This window comes from Trachurus japonicus, chromosome 6 (assembly GCF_045865225.1).
Source record: "Trachurus japonicus isolate A0001 chromosome 6, Traja_1.0".
Classification (NCBI taxonomy): domain Eukaryota; kingdom Metazoa; phylum Chordata; class Actinopteri; order Carangiformes; family Carangidae; genus Trachurus; species Trachurus japonicus.
The window spans coordinates 3,587,240-3,606,244 of NC_140912.1; the positions used below are offsets into that span (position 1 = coordinate 3,587,240).

The window sequence follows — 19,005 nt, forward strand, 5'->3', positions numbered from 1 at the left end:
GGTTTTCGGCCGGCTAACCTCTGCTGTCATCCAGGTCTCCCCCGGCTCGTTTTTTCCCCCGGAATGACGAAGCTGGTTAGCCAGCCCACCGCAGCAGCCCGGCTGCTGTTTAGATCTGATTAGATGTTTAGATGTTAGACTGTTTAGATCCCCAATATGCAGGGGTGGAAAGTAACTAGTTACATTTACTCAAGTTACTGTAATTAAGTAGCTTTTTTGTGTACTTGTACTTTTTTGAGTAATTTTTAAAATCAGTACTTTTACTTTTACTTGAGTACATATTGTTGGAAGAAATTTACTTAGTTACATTTTAAATAGCTTAAGTTACAAAGTAAAAAATATATAACTCTGTGTGGGTTGTCAAAAGTAGCTACGCCGCTGCCGCCTCGATTTCTCCCCCTTCACAGACACACACAGCAGCAGGCAGGTCATCTATGCAGGTAGGTACACACCTCTTTCCCCCTCACCGCTACGTGAGTTTGTGCATAACAGGGCTCGTCGCTATGTTGTCGTCTTATATTAGCCATTAGCCGCAGCTAGCGGTTAAAAGCTGACGTTAAAGATTAAAGACAACGTTATCAGGTATGTCCATCTATTCGGCTACGTTTATGGTGACCGTGCCAGACACACCGGGGCTGAAGGCCGGACCGGCAGTCCGTTGAGTTAAATGTAGGAGCCCAGTCAGATCCATGGCCATGCTCAAAAGAACAGACAAGCAGCCCACTGCTTCAGAGCAGTTACAGTAAAGAGGCAAGAGAGAGAGAACCTACAGTAACCCCCCCCCTCCTCCTCCTCCTCCTCCTCCTCCTTGAGAGCAGACAGGAAAGACAGTAAAAAAACAGGTGTGTGTGAGTGAAAGAGGGAGAGAGAGATTTTTCTTTTCTTTTTTTATCCGTATTGAAAATGGTATTGAGTATCGAATATTTTCCTTAATATCGATATTGAGTTGAAAATTTCAGTATCATGATCATGATCGTGACAACCTTAGGCCAGTAACTGCAACTGTCCATCTGATTGGCTCTGGACAACTGCAGTGTCAGAAGGTCAGAATCAAGTTGGTGCCACAGGAGCTAAAAGATGATGGAGACCAGTGTATCGATGGAGAAGGGACAAATTTGAAACACAGAGACATGCACGGAGAATGTGAGGCCAATCTCTGGCCATTATACCCCCCCCCCAAAAAAAAATAAAAAAGTAACTAAGTAACTTTTACTCTGAGTAAATTTTAAATGAACTACTTTTTACTTTTACTTGAGTAGATTTTTACACCAGTACTTTTACTTTTACTTGAGTAAAATTTCATCAAGGTAACTGTACTTTTACTTGAGTAGATTTTTTTGGTACTCTTTCCACCCCTGCCAATATGTGGTTATTTTTATCCAAATGGCGCCGGAGCAGTGAAGCTCCACCTGTGGAGCAGCTAACTAGGCTACCACCGGACGAGCGGTTTATCACAGAGGCTACAGCCGGGCTGCTATGGTGGTCGGCTGGCGAAGCCACGGCGTCTTCTCGGGGGAGAAAACGAGCACTTCAGTAAACCGGTTGCTGCCTCTGGATGAGCAGATCACCACAGAGGAAGCAGCCAGGGCTGCTGTGGTGGTCGGCCGGCTAAGCCGCGGCGTCATTCCAGGGGAGAAACCAAGCCCCAACCCGGTTGCTGCATCTGGATGAGCGGATCATCACAGAAGCAACAGCCGGCTGCTGAGGTGGTCGGTCGGCTAATCTGCGTCGTCCTCCCAGGGAAGAAAAGGAGCCCATCAATCTACCGGCAGTTTTTTAGAGGTTTACCGCCGGCTGGATGAATTATTTTTAGGAGATAAATGTTGTCTCATTCAGTGGTGTAGTAGGCTATATCAACAAACAAAACTATTTAGTCTATAATGGGCTATGTACAATCACCACCGCTACATCAATAAATAAATGTTTTACAATGAAACGGTCAGTCAGTTGACATTAACAATGCAGGTCGTTTTCTCCCCTGGGAGGAGACCGCGGCTTAGCCGGCCGACCACCATAGCAGCCCGGCTGTAGCCTCTGTGATAGACCGCTCGTCCGGTGGTAGCCTAGTTAGCTGCTCCACAGGTGGAGCTTCACTGCTCCGGCGTCATTTGGATAAAAATAACCACATATTGGGGATCTAAACAGTCTAACATCTAAACATCTAATCAGATCTAAACAGCAGCCGGGCTGCTGCGGTGGGCTGGCTAACCAGCTTCGTCATTCCGGGGGAAAAAACGAGCCGGGGGAGACCTGGATGACAGCAGAGGTTAGCCGGCCGAAAACCACAGCAGCCCGGCTGTAGCCTCTGTGATAGACCGCTCGTCCGGTGGTAGCCTAGTTAGCTTAGCTGCTCCACAGATGGAGCTTCACTGCTCCGCGAACGGCGGAGCAAACTTCCAAACAGGCGTCATTTGGATAAACTAACCGCATATTAGGGATCTAAACAGTTACTTTATCGCATTAAAAAACATTAAAACTTAATAAAGTGACGCATTAACAGTGGGAATTAAAATAATTTCTCGAGATAAGCCAGTCGCAGTCTTCTTCGTTAGTTTTCATTCAGCTACTCGCCAACACTGCCCCTCCTGGTGAGGAGAGCGGCCCTTTGTGAATCAGCAGCTGTGAGTTTGTGGATCTGTGTGGATCTCGGCAGGAATGTCTCAGAAATACGTCATTGCGGAAAGAGATGCGTGTGTGTGATTGGTGATCCACAAATGCAGAGTTACACTTCACAAACAGAATTTTCGGTTTTACAAATGGCTTTTTTTGTTTTTACAAATGGAAAATTATACATTTACAAATACACAATATATTTACAAATACACATTTATTTGTAAAAACCAAAATACAAGTTACAAATTAGAAATTTGTATTTGTGGATAGCAAAACACGTGTGCAAACCAAGGAACATTTGTAGATCACCTTCTGTGCGTTTACAGATATTTATGAGACACAAATAACTCCATACATTAATGTTTTTTTTAGTCAAGTCAAGTCATGATGACAGACTGGTTGGACTGACAGCACATGTGTCTTTTAGGATATGATTGATTGATTGATTTCATGGATTTTAGTTGTATTGTGCAACATATACAAAACAACACAGGAACAGTAGCTCACTGCTTACCCTCACCAGAAATAAAAGTTGTGATTTTTTTTTTTTTACCTCATTGGTCAGACTCATCCCCATCTGCTTTTCACGACACCATGAGAACACAGTCTTTGACCTGCACGCTTTCATGTACTTATGGACATCATTTAAACAGTCTTGGTATACAAACAATGTTAGAGTAACTTTGAGAAATAAATGTATTCTTGTATCTTGCAGACAGATGAAGTAATGTTTAAATAGTTTCACTACAATTCAGACTGTATGTTTATTAGGACAGTAGCAAGGAGTAGCTAGTAAGCTAGTAAATTTGTATTTGTGGATAGCAAAACACGTGTGCAAACCAAGGAACATTTGTAGATCACCTTCTGTGCGTTTACAGATATTTATGAGACAAAAACTCCATATTAATGCATGATTAAAATCTTCAACTGACCCAAGGTGAAACAGTCTGGAATTTGGATTATTAACTAAAACTTCCAGTAAGCCACACAAATCCCCCGAGAATGACCCACTGCTGAACAAAAGGTGAAGAACTAGATTCAGAGTCAATTTACTGTTTTTCACAGTAGCATCTACAGTAAGTGGGGGCATACTGTACCACAACACAAGAACGGCCACACATGATGCTCACAAGTAAACAAGGTATACTTTAGGTGAGGTTGAAACACAAAGGGATCACAAATTTAAGAATGAGAGCAGAACTACAACGAATACAACTACTTCCATATAAGAACTCACTGATTGGTTTGATGAGTATGAGGAAGAGACATACTATACAGTGCTACAACTCTTTAACAAGGGCATGCTGTGCAGGTAACCTGCTGTTCAGGTTACAAGAAGCTAAGGTTTTAACTGAGGCTGGTTTAAAGTTTAAACCTTTGCTTCTTAAGGTAAATCTCTCCCCAATCCCAGAATTTGAATCTTGGTCCTGCCAACATGGCTGATTTCCATACTCCTGCTTTGTTGAGCTCCACAGGTCATCAAAGCATGTGATATGATTTGTCACACTTACCTCAATGCCTCTCTGTGAGCTGCTCACATGATTTGAAACATGGCCACTAGGTGGCACCAGTGAATTTAGCTGGTTACAAGCCAAATACAACTCCTCTCTCTGGTCATGTAGAAGCTAGTAGCATATTTGGAAAATAATGTGTAAGACCCCAGGGTTGCTGGTTCGATTCCCGAAGTGGAATGAAAGGAGTAAGATAAACTGAATAACAATTCACTGTCTTGGTGGTTAATTACTTTATAATTAAATGTTCAGTAGTTTACTGCTTTTTTTTAGGTGATGAAAAATGTATAAACACGAGGCCAGTTTAAGACCATCTTGTGAATTTTAGAAAGGACCAATCTACCCTCAACATGCATCAAAAACTAATACTGCTATTGTTCTTTGCAATGCAGTAACTTTAATCTGAGTCATCCATACAGGAAACCAAAGCAGCCTGTCGTCAGCCCAAAAGGAAATCCCATCTAATCTCATGTCTGTATCACTGTTAAACAAGAATTCAAGTATAGTACAATGAAATCACCCTGCAATACCACGTATTACTGAGAACTTTTCAATAACATGTCAAGTTAATCTGGGGGTGACACACAGCTCAGGTAATTAGGCTACATGAGAGTAATATTTCCCCAGTGAAGAATTTAAGAATTTTATTATTATTAATGCTTCTCATGAGTCTACAACAAATAAAATATTTAGAAGAACAGTTTTTCACAAAGCATCACTCTTACAAATCTTATCTTTAAATTGACATAATCTGACATGTCAAAGATTTTTCATAATAACATTTTAAAAAATAAATTTTAAAAAATAGGGTTATTAAAAAAAAAATAACCCTATATAAAAAATAACCCTATATTTTTTATATATAAAAAAACCCCTATATATATATATATATATATATATATATATATATGTATATATATATATATATATATATATATATATATATATATATATATGTATATATATATATATATATATATATATATATATATATATATATATATATATATATATATATATATATATATATATAACATTTGGTTGTAATGTCAGATAGGCCTACTGCATATTATTAAGGGATAAATAAAATCTGAATATTCAATTTGATTTCCCAGAGCTCTAGCCTATTTTCCCCCATATAATTCTTATATAATAACCATGGGGGTGAAATATGAAGTATGTACTTTTTTATTTTATTTTGGCATGTTTTTTTTTTTTTTTAAAGCTTGCTTTACGAGGGTAGGTGTGAACCAATAGGAGACGAGTCCGGTGTGCTACGTCAGACGTAAGAGGCGCGTCTGCAGCACCTAGTAAGCGAAGTTGAGTGTAGCGCTGGAGCTCCATTGAAAGTGGCTGAGGCTCCCCGGTTCAGAGACAGTGCAGGCGGCCGAGGGGGCGGACCGACCGGCGAGAGGAAACTTGACAGAAAACAATAGCAGTCAGTCGCTGACCTCCACAGAGCTGCTATTATCTACGACTGTTGATATCTGTGAGGACAGTCACACAGACACTGTGCTCGCTAACAGACACGGTAGCGGCTGCGGCGGAGGGACACCCGGACAAGGAATAACGATAGCAGGAAAAACGGAGAGAAAAGTGAGGTGAAGGCACGTTTGGGAAGGAGGAGGAGGAGAAGAAGCAGCAGCAGAAGAAGAAGAAGAAGAGGAGAAGGCTGACAGTGACAAGTGAGCGGACTCAGCCACAGGTAGACACACTCACACACACGTTAGCTGTCGTGGCAGAAGAATCAAAGTGCAGGCGGGTCATGCGGATTTCTCCGGTCGCTGATCGGAGCGCCGCGTCGAAGCAGTAAAAGGTGGGGTGAAAAGAAGAGAAGAGAAAGAAGAGAAGACAAGAGAAGAGAAGAGAGAAGAGCCAGACAGTCTCCGCCGCTCCGTCAGTCCGTCCCAGCGGCTCCTGACCAGAGGGGAAGAGCCACCATGTCCCGGAGAAAGCAGAGCAAACCCCGGCAGATTAAACGTAAGGATGAAACAAGTTGACTGTCTTCTCTGTGTTGTTGTGTGTTGTTGTGAGCGTGGAGCCTATGTGCCGTGCCACGCGCACTCACAGGAGAAGCCGCACGTTGTGAGCGGCGCCTCTGTTGAACGTGCGTTCACCGTTAAGTTAATAAGTAGGATGAAACCAAACAGTAGCTTTACGACGCCGCTTTTATGTTTAAACATAAAAAGCGTTTCAAACACAGCGCGAGAACTGCGCGCGGGAGCCTGCTTTGTTGCGCACTTGATAATAATCCTCACATTGAATCTCAAAGTTGAATAAATTTCACATGCAGGGGGTTTTCGGAAGAAACACCGACGTAGCTTCGGTCTGCACTTCTTTTCTTTTCTTTTTTCTTTTTAAATGATTCAAGTGTCACTCTGGCAACCTCGCTATCTGGACTGTACAGGAATATAAAAAAAGTTTTCATTTAGCCCATTACCCTGCAAAGAATGCTTTTGTCCATTGGCAGCTAAAACTGTAGCCGTGGCTTCCTGTTTAATTCTGTTGTGGAAACGTCAGTGTTCTCTGAAAAAGCCGATGTGAACAGAGATAAAGCAGCGATCCGATGTGAGCTCAGATAAAGATTAAAATTGGATCCTTTTTATTTGTTTTCTGTCTGAGCCAGCGCCGAGGCCGCCGTTGCATTTTTCCCTCTGGCTTTTCACTTCTCTTTTCCAGAGATGGGGCGTCAGATAGGCCGCCTGCTGATCTCTTCTGCTGATAGCTGCTTACAATTGGATCTTTTTTTTCATCTATCCTTTTAACTCAATAATGCATCTTAGGAGCCGCTTGACAGGCCTTTTTCTTGGTCTGGCGCTTGGCTGGTCTCCGTGCTTGACGAGTTGTTCCTGTTTATAAAACGTGTGAAATCTTATCGCTGCTGACTGATGTTCAAAGTTTATGTAAATGCATATTAATGATGTTGTGATTAACCCATGCCGGTGCTTTTTTAAAAAGCCCGCTTCACACTGAACTGATGAAGAGTCTCAGTCTACATTTAATGTAATTATGCATGAGATTAGAGATAAAGTTTAAAAAAGTGTGAATGTAGGCCTGTGTGGAGGCCACAGCTGGAATGGAAACCATGACATCAGCTGAATAGTTTGTTTGGTAAGTTATCACATTGAGCAAATAATTATATCTTGTCATCGGTGATTGTGTCATTGTGTTCCCAGAAAACCAGCGTCTAAAGCAGCATTTGGAAGTCTGGGCTCTGTGGTATCACATTACTTAAATATAATCATATATAATGTAAGGTTGATGCTTGAGTTGACATTTCTAACTAAATAACCTGATTTAGTAGCTGCCCCTGATGACAGCAGGTGTGTTTTCTCTTTGGCTTTCACATCTAGAGGTTTACAAAAAGATAAACAGAGACAGAATTACCTTCACACATAAGTTGTTTAATGCATACAGCGAATGCAAGAGATCACCTTTTTTTCTCATGGCATAACACGCCTGTGTTTGTATAATGTGTAGGTCAGGGAGAAAGGAACATCATATCATGTCATTATGTTGCAGTGTGAAACATATTTTTAAGCGTTTTTTGTTGCAGAAGAAAGAAAGGAGAAGAAGATAAGAAAAAAACATTTAAAAATCCCAACAAAATAATTTAAAATCATATCATAATTAAGGATGGCTTAGATAAAGCTATGAGAGGTGCAAAGTTTTTATTTTATTTTAGATTTTTTTTAGATTTTTACCGGATATAATTGTTCTCACCAGTGTCTGTCTGTGTGTGTATAACAGTAATTCACTGAATTGGTCAAACTTCAAAATAAAAGTTGCGGTTTATTCTCTGGTTCATATGACGGTGTTTCTTTCTACCTCTCAAAAACTCACGCAGAGTGGGAGATCTGGCTGCAGTATCGGTGTGCTGGCTGGTGGCTCAGTAGATTTGAGTGTGAATATCCATCGTTCAGTTTTTTATATTGTTGTTTCAGCCGTATATGACCTGTGGTATCCAGAGCTGTGCAGCGGTCTGCTCCCTCTCTGGGGAACTGACACTAACGTTAGCTCCAGAAGCTAAAGTGCAAAACTGTCAACAGTGTCATTAGGGTGTGTCAGGCCATTATCAAACATTGTCAGACATGAGTTAGTTTAGGTTATGTCATAAAACATCACACACACACACACACACACACACACACACACACACACACACACACACACACACACACACACACACACACACACACACAACCATTTAGTTGATACTAATAATTAAACAGTGGCCTAATTCTACGTTTAACATCGTAAGTTTTCTATAGAAATTAAACCGACTTTATTCAGATGTTGATTTTAACTGACTGAGCAGTTTGGTTTGTTATGTGGTGATAATGCTTGGTACAACTTTATCTTGTCTCAAACTATATAAACCACAACTACACACCTGCTGTCATTGAGCTACTTACCTCAAGTTTTTCAGTCCTGCTGCAATTTATCTAATCAGTAGTAATAATGAACCTGGACTAACAAATTTGACACTTTTTAGTTGGACTCTTCAGGTTTTGATACACTGCTATTCAAAGCTGATGTTAGCTGCTCACTTCCCTGGCACAGCTGATCTGACTGGTCCATGTTGGGCGATCAGGCCTATCTGCCAGCTTGTCATTCAGGATTTCTCTCGATGAAAATCTCTAGTGTGCTACTGCAAGTAGCCTATATACATATGGTTTGTCACTTCCTGTTTTTTCATATCTGTTTCCATAGAGTGGCCTATCAGCTGTGAACTCCCAGTAGGCACCTACAGTAAAGCCAGCAGCGAGGCCTGGAGATGTATTCCAGACCCTGAGGCTGATAAATCCAGACTAGACTTAGTGCGTGTGTGTGAGAGTGTGTGTGTGTGTGTGTGTACATGTGTGCGTCTCAGGGGTGTCATGGCCGTCTTTATCAGTGCTTCTGGTCCACCATGCTTCCCTGTACACCAGGTCCCGGCTGCTGTTGAGGCCAGCCAGGCTCTCAGCCCCGTGACTCTCTTGTGATTTGGCAGACATTTTGATAGGAAAGAGTGAGAGTGATAAGGACGTTGTTTGGCTGGGGGTGTATGGAGGTTCAGCAGAGGGAGGGGGGCTAGTGGTGCCACCACTACTACCACTACTACTATTATTACCACCAAAGCCGTTTTCCCACTAAAATTAGCGGGTCGACGCGGGTTTTTTAAACGCGGGTCGACCCGCTAACAATCGGCATTTGGCCCCTTTCCCATTGACCAAAATGAGCCGAGTCTGACCCCCCGCTGAGGGATCAGACAGAGCATAAACTCTCATCCGCGGTGCAAGAGACACACACAGTCATGCCACAGCCGCCCGCCGCGGAGTGTCCGTCCGCCGAGGCAGACTCTCTGGCTGGCTGACCTGGAGCACCAGGACCGCGGAGGACAGAGAGTCTGCTGCGGCCGGATGACGGACGTCCGCGGCACAACACGTCAGTTAAACACACTGTCGCTTCTTTTCTTTTCTTTTTTTCTATCGTTTTTGGTCAGTGTTCTCTGATCTTTTGATCCCAGTCTCGGATGAGAGCAGAGCGGAGCAGAGCTTTGTTTTGGTACGTGATATGAGACGCGACCGGCGCGATGACGTAGCGTCACGTAACGTTCAGTGTCATCACGTAAATTAGCGGGTTGACGCGGGTCTGGCGTTCCCACTGCAAGCCGAGCAGAGCCGAGCCGATTAAAGGCGATTTTAACCCGCGTCGCTTGCCGAGTCGTCGACGCAGCTCGGTGCGCCTTTCCCACTGCCACCAAAAGCCGATTGTTAGCGGGTTTAAACGGGTTTTTTGGCCAGTGGGAAAGGGGTATAAGGCAGTGTGTCCACCATGTTTTGAGCTTGCTGAAACTAATATTGGAGCCGAGAGACGGTTTCAGTTGAGATCCACTGTTTTATCCACGTCAACATGTTGTGAGCATATATAGTTACTGCATAAAGTTCCCCAAATGACACGTATTTACAACTATGACGAGAAGATGAAGTGGAACGATGGTCCTACTGGTCACTAAAAGAGAAAGTAAACTACAGGAACAGTAATCAGATAAACTTGTGTTGTCTTTTCTCTAAGGTTGATGTCAGCACATAACAGTGACATTAGGTGGATGTGCATCTCTAGTCTCTGTCTGGAGAACCATGTGTCATTCACACACACACACACACACACACACACACACACACACACACACACACACACACACACACACACACACACACACACACACACACACACACATCATTTAAAAACATGACCATGATTATCGACCCTCTCCATCACAGTTAGTCACAACTCTGGATATTTAAAAGCATTGGACTGATGTAGAGTATTGATTAAATATTCAACTTGAAGTTGCTGATTTGATCAGTTGCTGACTAGACGGTGGTTTCTCCTCCTCCCTCACTAAATGAACGGACCTGAAGCAGCTCATTAAACATATGTAATAAAGCCTGTGGGCTTAGGTTTACACTGTATGACCACACTACTAATTCAGGTTGATATTCACAGCTCAAGATTTAAAGGGACAACGAGGAGTTTTGGAAAAGCAAAGCGTTTTCACACTACATTTATGAGCCTCCGCGCACCGTGAAATTCTTTGACCGGCGCAAGGCAGACTAATTTCATTCATCAAGAATTAAAGTCAGAAGTTCGAAGACGATCACATACCGTCGTAGTTCCGACCATAAACGGCGATTTGGCTGCGTTATTCTCATGACTCGCCACAAAACCGGAAGTAAAGAAACGCTGGTCGGCTCGACCAGCATTTCCGCCACCACTAATAATAACAAAATAACGATAGAGACAAAACGATGTATTTATCGAAAATGGGCCCATTAACAAGTGTGGGTAGCGTAGATTCATCCACATTAACGTGAGACTTTTTTATAACCAAATAGAATCTCCTCGTTGTCCCTTTTTAATAGAAAACATTCAATAAATGTTGTTTTGTTTTAAAGGAGGATCATAGAAGGAGCATCGCGCTGTTTTTCCCACTCAGAAAAAAACTGATCAGGAATCATCAATGGAATAATTGAAAAAGAATCTGACAGTTAAGGGTATTAATTGATTCTGATAAATTTCTATGACAAAATGACCACACAGCGCAGAATTCTGATGTCACAACATTACACCTCTAACTTCCGGCTGGAGAAAGAGTCACGTGATGGAGCTAAAGTCGAGTGATGGATGTTTGTGTGTTTTGTTAATTAGTCCTTTCCTTCTTTGTGGTGTGTGTGTGTGGAGCTAAATTACATCAAGTCCGTGTTGGTGTGTCGGTAAATTTGGTTCTGTTACAGCGAAAGCCTCGCTCTGAACAAAGGCCTGCAATGGAGCGGACACCTGTGGTGACAAGTCAGGCGTAATCTGAATCTTTCAGCGGTTTTGACATGAAAATCAATTTGATGTTGCATTTGAATATGTGCCACCTAAAACAGTCTGAAACAGAGGCTGTGTTTTTTTCTGTCATTTTTTTAAATTTGCATACTTGGCACGTCCATGCACAGGTTCTGGGTTAGAGTCCATGAGGTTACAAACAGACTGGAAACTGTGTTGATTGAAGGCTAGACCCACTCTTTGTTTGTTTGTTGTTGTTGAACCAGTGTAAGGAAGTAGTACTTTGTTTCAACACCACAGATGGAAAAAAAAAACTGAAATTCCTTTTCTGCAGAAGTAGGGTGTTATGGGTAACCACTTAGAGCTGAATGCTGAATGCTGACATGCAGCGCTGAAATTTTAATAAGGCGTTGTATGAAGCTGGGCGTCACACAAATGGATGGTTTGAAGAAGAAGAAGAAGAAGAAGAAGAAGAAGAAGTGTCAGAATCTGTGAGAATAAAAGAAAGGGCTCCAGAGGAAGCGTCGGCCTCAGACTCATTATCACCAGCTCAAGGAGGAGCTTGTGAATAAGACGCATGTTAGTTCTCATCTGGATTTCTGAGAAAGTGGCAGCTGGTGATAGAGGGAAGGCTACAGGTGCTTCCCTCAACAACCTCCATTAGGTAAACACATGATAAGGACCGCCTGTTTACCAAAACCTGTCTCTGTTAAATGCCAGACGTCAACGCGCGGCACACTGTAATCCTCCTGATTCACTCTACCATCGTTACACAGCTTCACAGCCTGGACCACTCACACTCATTTCTTGTACACACTGCAAAAACTCAAAATCTTACCGTGAATATTTGTCCTATTTTTAGTCAAAATGTCTAATTTCTAGTCAAAACTAATCTCATTCTACTTAAAATAAGACTCATCACATAAAAAGTAGCTTGTTTTTAGACACTTTTTACGTCTTTCAAGCATATTTTCACTTTAAATAAGTAGAATCTGATAGTGGAGCAAGTTTTTCTTCCTTATTTCGAGCACAAAAAATTTGTTTGAAACAAGTGAAAATAATCTAAAAACAAGTTAATTTTTAGGTGATGAGTCTTATTTTAAGTGGAAAGAGATTAGTTTTGACTAGAAATTAGACATTTTGACAAGAAATAAGACAAATATTCTTGGAAAGATTTTTTTGCAGTGCAGTAGCAAAGGTGTTGGTGTTGGTCCAAACCGACGTGATGAAAAATGAAAAATCTATACACATTATGCCCCTCCCCCTCTGTGCTGTAGGTGGGTGGTGTGTAGTGTTATCCCTGATTCTCTGATGCCAAAATAACTTTTGTTAGAGCCACGAGAAAAGCAACAGTTGACAACAGCAACAACAACAACAACCCCAACACACACACACACTCTCTCTCTCTTTCTCACACAACAACAACAACAACAACAACAACAACAACAACAACAACAACAACAGTGGATTAAGTCCAGGCTTTCTGGAGGCCCATAGCAGTGGAGGAGAAGGGGTGTTTGTGTAGCTGATAGATATTTGTCTGTGTCTCTTTGTGCGTCATCCTCCCCAACGGTTGGTGATCTCTCAGCCTGATAAGGCTCCTCTCCTTGATTGGGAGATAGAGGCAGGCAGGCAGGCAGCCCACTGAGGCTGGATCCCTGGGCTTATATTTTGGCGGTTGAGATGGGAGACGTGATAAAACTTGGCGGCGATCGCTCCTGCTGATATCGCAGAAAGCAAAAGAGGAGGGGGAGGTGGGGGGGACTGAGTGAGTGAGTGAGAGAGGGGAAGCTGGGCAGATGGAAGGAGAGATGGAGGATGGAGGGCACATTGTAATTACATCTGGCAGTTGCATGCCATTTCGCCAGCATTGTCATGTTGTTGTTGGTGGTTTTGTTTGTGATTGGCTGGGGGTGGATCTCTAGATAATTAAAAGAAGAGAAAAGGCAGAGGGAGAGCAGGAAAATGTGCTGTGATAAGAGGGAGGAGAAGAGGAGGAGGAGTGGAGGTAGATAGTAGGAAGGAGAAAAGATAGAGAAAGAGTGAAAAAAGTGTGTGGAATACAGAGCTGGTAGATGAATGTGTTGTGGTGTGTTTTTAATGGCAGCCCAGCGAGCTCTGCTGCTCCCCCTCCCCTCTGTCAGAGATGTTGGGGCTGATAAGGAGGCCTGCTGATGGTAGATAGATAACACCTTGCAGATCCACACTGCTGATTGGCTGTGTGTGTGTGTGAGTGTGGGAAAGCTTGCTTCCTATGACATCAGCGCTGGGGCTCAGAGGTCAGCATGAATAATACGCTGCCTCCCACAGCTTAAAGCCAACCAGGACGCCTGCACAGGCCAGACAAGGAAGTCACCACACCAACCTCATCCTCCTTTTCTTCTACATCTTGTCTTTTCTCTTAGAAAACAGTGGTTTAACTTCTTTAAAGCTTATAGAGGAGGTGTGTTTTTTTTTAAATTTTTTTTTTCGATTCTTCACGTCAAGATCGGTTTCGGCGTATTTGCGAGTGTGTTGCAGCTGTGAAAGGAATGTGTTGCTGTGTTGTTTTTTTATCAGATGTCTGACCAGGCTCGGGTCACGTGATTGTTATATGGACCTCGCAGTTGAGAGATTAATTCATTCTTTGTGAGCCAAAGTGAAATAAAACACACAAGCATGTCTAAATTCCAAGGACCCACACACACACAAACCCAGAAGACTCACACAGTGCCTTGGTGGCTTTCCCTTGTTTTTTTCTCTCTTTCTTTGTTCTGCTTTTAGCTTGATGTGAACTTTCGATAAGCCGCGGGGCCTGATCTCCGGTGCAGATAGAGATCGCCAAGTGTGATTAGAGTTGTTATCAGGCTGGAGCAGGCCGGAGCTGAGGCTCCACTGCAATAACAACAGGCCCAGGCAGGAGCAGCCGGGGCTCGGACCCTGGCAATCAGTTCCAGTCCTAATGGGATTAATGTTGTTGTATAATTAGATGATAGGTGTGAATGCATTTCTTTTCTCCCTCAATCTTTTTCTCAGTCATTCAGGCTCCTCCTCCTCCTCCTCCTTCTCCTCCTTTCCTCCCCCCTCCCCATCTCTCCTCTCTCTCTCCTCCCTAACAAGCATTGTCATTGATTAATTTAATTAAAATTAATACCACGTATTACTCATTCCAGATTCTGTGTAAGATAGCGCAGACATGTTGCAAAATTTTTGGTGTTCATCGATGATTATCTCCAGGGTGATTTTTTTTTTTTTTTATATATTCTGTTAAAGGCGTGAAACTTGAAGCTCGTACTGTAAGTGGGAGGAGAAGAAAAAGAGGAAAGTAGCAGCATCAGCAGAATGACTTGCACAGAGTTGATTCCACTGACAGATATTAAACTGGCTAGATGGTGACTGATTAGGTATCGGACGCGCAACGATTCTCATGCTCGCTATCAGATAGCTTGACGTGAGAGCTGCATATGACTGCAATCAGTCATACCCACATATGCATACTGAATCTACACGGGGTCACAGTCAATAATGTGCAGGTCACGTCACCACTGGCTTATTATTGAACTAGGCTTCTTGAGTTCTTTCGCAATTGGCTCCATAAAAGTGTTAGCGTCTTTACGTTAGTGTGTGTTTGCACATGAAGTGTGTGTGTGTAATGTGTGTACATGCACAGTCAGATAGACCAAAGGGGGAAGCTGGCAGGGTTACAGAGGAAACACTATTTGTGTTCAGTGTGTGGATGAGTTATTACCCTTTCCTGCTATTTACCCAGGGGACAGCCTCGTGGTGAATTATGCTTCCCCAACTCAGCACTGTTGTAAACGGTTTCACCCTTGACCTTGGCGCCGGCGGCTTCACAGATGAGGGAGGAGAGAAAACATTACCTCCACCAACAGTAGCATAATCTACGTCCAAGCAGCTTCGCTCTAGCAATAATTACCACTCTGCCATCTCTTCCCAGGGAGCTTTGTGAGGGCTTAACTCACGGCTGACGCGTTCTCTATTAGAGGCGGCGGCCCTTTAACCTGAGTAACCAAAAGAAGTCACGTGCTCTCCTCCAGCTGCACTGTCCAGCTGTATTAGGTTTGCAGATGTGCACGATGATCAGCGCAGAAGGGTTTTCCTCAAAATTCATCAGCGATGTTCAGTCGATTTCAGAAACGAATGATAAGAGGAAGAAATGGAGGCCGGGTGTTGAGGTGTTGAGGCTAAAACAGCTGTGTGTGTGCCATTGTGGAAGTTGTGTGTACTGTATGTGACTGTGGGCCACGTGGCTCTGATCTCTGGTCAGTGTGTGTGTGTGTAGGATAGAGACAGCCAGTGTTATGACAAGGCCCCCCAGCGGCATTGATAAGACAGACCATTTACTCCTACTGTGCTGAGCGCTCTGTTCCACGGTGTTAAGGCAACCTGGACAAACAACACCACCTGACCTGCTTTTACAGCCACACACACACACACACACACACACACACAATAAATGCAACGGTAGCTAGGAGCCGTGAGCTTATTCACCGATATTACACTGAATTAACAGTCAAGAGGTCAAGGGTCAAAGGTCACAGTGACTTGGTGACGCGGAACGATACTCCACCATTCCTAAAACGCACTTAATACACACATTCATTCACACTGACCTTTGAACCCATGTGCACCTGCTCACTCAGCCCTCAAGTGAAGAAAAGCCTCAAAAACGTAGGTGATAGTATTTTAGTATTTTTGTAGTTTATGGGCAACAAGGGAGATTTTGTCACCCACTGGAACACATTTAATCTGTAATATTTTAAAAAGAAAAAAACAAAACAAAAAAAAACAGCTTGGCAATCTCATACTAGTTTATTTTTCTTGAATGTCAATTAATCATCAAAACAGTTTGATAGTAAATTTCTTTTGATAAACTGATAAATTAAAAGGATAGTTCAACATTTTGGGAAATTGGCCCATTGTAGTCATAGCAGGTGCAAGCTATTTTTAGAACGACGGAGCAGAGCCGTGAGCTGCTCAAAGCTACGCTACGGAGGCTCATGGGATTTCTTGGTTTCCCTCATCAAACTCATCAAATACACAATCCAACAACTCCACAACGCTCTGGTGGACAAGTTGTGACCTGCACATTCATCACGCTATGAGATAATAACACAACGTTACCAGACAGAGTTGTTTTCAAGGCAAATGCAGAGACTGCTTGATGAAAAACTGTCCCTGATGGGAACGTGCATCAGCGGTTTTGCATGAATTTGTGTCTGTCTGGTAACGTTGTGTTATCTCATAGCGTGGTGAATGTGCAGGTCACAACTTGTCCACCAGAGCATTGTGGAATTGTTGGATTGTGTATTTGATGAGTTTGATGAGGGAAACCAAGAAATCCCATTAGCCTTTGTAGCGTAGCTCTGAGCAGCTCACGGCTCTGCTCCGCCGTTCTAAAAATAGCTTGCACCGACAATTAAAGGTAACGAACCTATAGGGATTATGGCAATGGCCCAATTTGCCAAAATATTGAACTATCCCTTTAACCATTTCCGCCCCCATGGGCTTTGTCACTAGCCTGGCTCTCGCCAGACCCTTGTAGTTCCGCAAAGCTACGCTGAGCTCCGCACAAGGGTCTGGGACTGCTCCATAGGCGATTCATTTCAGAAGGCGGGGCCTTGTAAAAAAATCTTGTATGTGATTGGATAAACCACTTGTCCGTTATCTTGAATGACGTGCTACTTCAGCCACTCACTGCGAGCCGCCATTGTTGTTTGACTCAAACAGTCGCTTCAGCGCTACGTCACACCTCAGAAAGTCCCGCCCGGCGATCCTGATTGGTTCATTATTTTTTGCTCCGGGGAAGAAGTTTGCATTGGCCTCGAGTCCAGACCCTTGTGCGAAGCTGAGCGTAGCGCCTCTGGCGTAACTTTGCGGAACTACAAGGGTCTGGCGAGAGCCAGGCTACTTTGTCACAGGAGTGTGCAGGATGCAGCTAGTTTGGGTTCAGGTGCATGGATACTTGTATAAATGTAATAAACTGTAATGTAGAGAAAAGGCAAAACAGGATTACTCACATAAGTTTTTTTCTCACTGAAAAGCAGGAGGTGAAACTGCATTTTATTTGTGCATACATTTTGTATTCATTTACGATACTGGCTGTATTTGCTGTGATCTCAGTTTAATCTGAACACCTTGATGTTGTAGAGAGATGAGCGACATTATTTGGTCAGCTTTACCCGAAGGAAGCGGTTTCCCACGGAAAGAAAACAAGCTTGCATGTAATGTAGAGACAGTAATGTTGTGTTGTTGTTGTTGTTGTTGTTGTTGGGTTCTCAGAGGCCTAGTGCTAAGTTCCCAGTGAAGAATGTTGTAATGGATCAATGAAGCTCTGATTTATAGAAAGTTGATCAACTGCAGCTTTCATTTAATCAGCAGTATGCAGATGAATAAAAATAAAATGAACTTTACCAACCGAGTTTGTTGTGACACATGCAGGGAATTAAAGTCCAGTTCTCAGTAGCTGCTGGTGTGTTTGCCCACAGTGCAGAGAGCAGATGGTGCAGACGGTGAGAAGACCAAGTCAGTGAACTGTTGGGAATGATCTGGTTTTGTGCATCGATGAGTAATAAAGTGTCATATCTGATCTTCATCTGAGTCACAAGCAGCTCAAGCTAATAACACACTAGTGCTGATTGGAAACATGAGTAAGGCCTTGGTGCTAATACCTGGTCAAACCGAGTAGGAACTCTAGTCTGGACTACTCCTCATACAGATCTCAGCATCTGGGCTCTGACTCCAGGAGCTGGATTCTCTTTGTTTGAGCTCATTCTCTAGTCGATTTATTTTCGTTGTTGTTTTCATTGTCCTGTTCCCATCAGCAGCTTCTCCTGAGCTCCAGCAGCAGCAGGTGTAATCACTGGAAGAGACCTGGATAGATTCAGGAATTATTTTTCCCTCCACATGATGGTAGAAGCAGCAGAGCTCATGTTGCTCACTCACCCTGCTTCGCCTCTGGAAGGTCTTCATGTTAGTTTGAACACCACACATAGAGCTGCATGCTCTCCCCAAACTTCTCATTTTCCAGCAGTGTTGTGCTGAGTCAAGCTGCTCTTTCACAAACTCCAGCTTTGTGTTCCAGGAAATGGGTTTAATGAAAACTCTCATTGCTGCTGAATTCTTACAAAGACTGTTACACGTAAACTTTTCTGACTCAATGGAAGCTCAGTCCTTTATTTTGTTGTGAATTGTATTATTAGACCTGTATTGACTGTTTTTTTTTGGTCCACACACACACACACACACACACACACACACACACACACACACACACACACACACACACACACACACACACACACACACACACACACACAGAGTGAACATTCTCATCATGACAAAACACTACTGTACAGTATGTATCTGTGGAAATCACTGCATGAGACACAAAATGAAAACACACTGACACTATCTGTTGTAATTCGGAGTCAGCCTTTACAGCCAGCGTCTAATACTGATCTGAAGCATCTACGTGAGAGGAGCGGTCGACAGAACGTGAGTTCACATATTGATTGACACCTGTGAGCTCCCACTCATTAGAAGGTAAACTTTAGAGGCCCCG

General features: G+C 43.0%; 1 protein-coding gene across 2 annotated transcripts in view; it reads left to right on the forward strand.

Annotated features, from left to right (window-relative positions):
- Positions 1 to 5,405: 5,405 nt before the first annotated feature.
- zfpm1 (zinc finger protein, FOG family member 1) overlaps positions 5,406 to 19,005 on the forward strand; it is a 112,929-nt gene continuing 99,329 nt past the window's right edge. Inside the window, exon 1 of one of the 2 annotated variants that reach the window (XM_085778342.1) lies at positions 5,406 to 6,104. In XM_085778342.1, the coding sequence (XP_085634468.1) occupies positions 6,065 to 6,104 (40 nt within the window). In that variant the 5' untranslated portion in view covers positions 5,406 to 6,064. Of the gene's footprint in view, positions 6,120 to 19,005 lie in introns of both variants that reach the window. The other variant, XM_085778341.1, reaches the window with a different exon arrangement.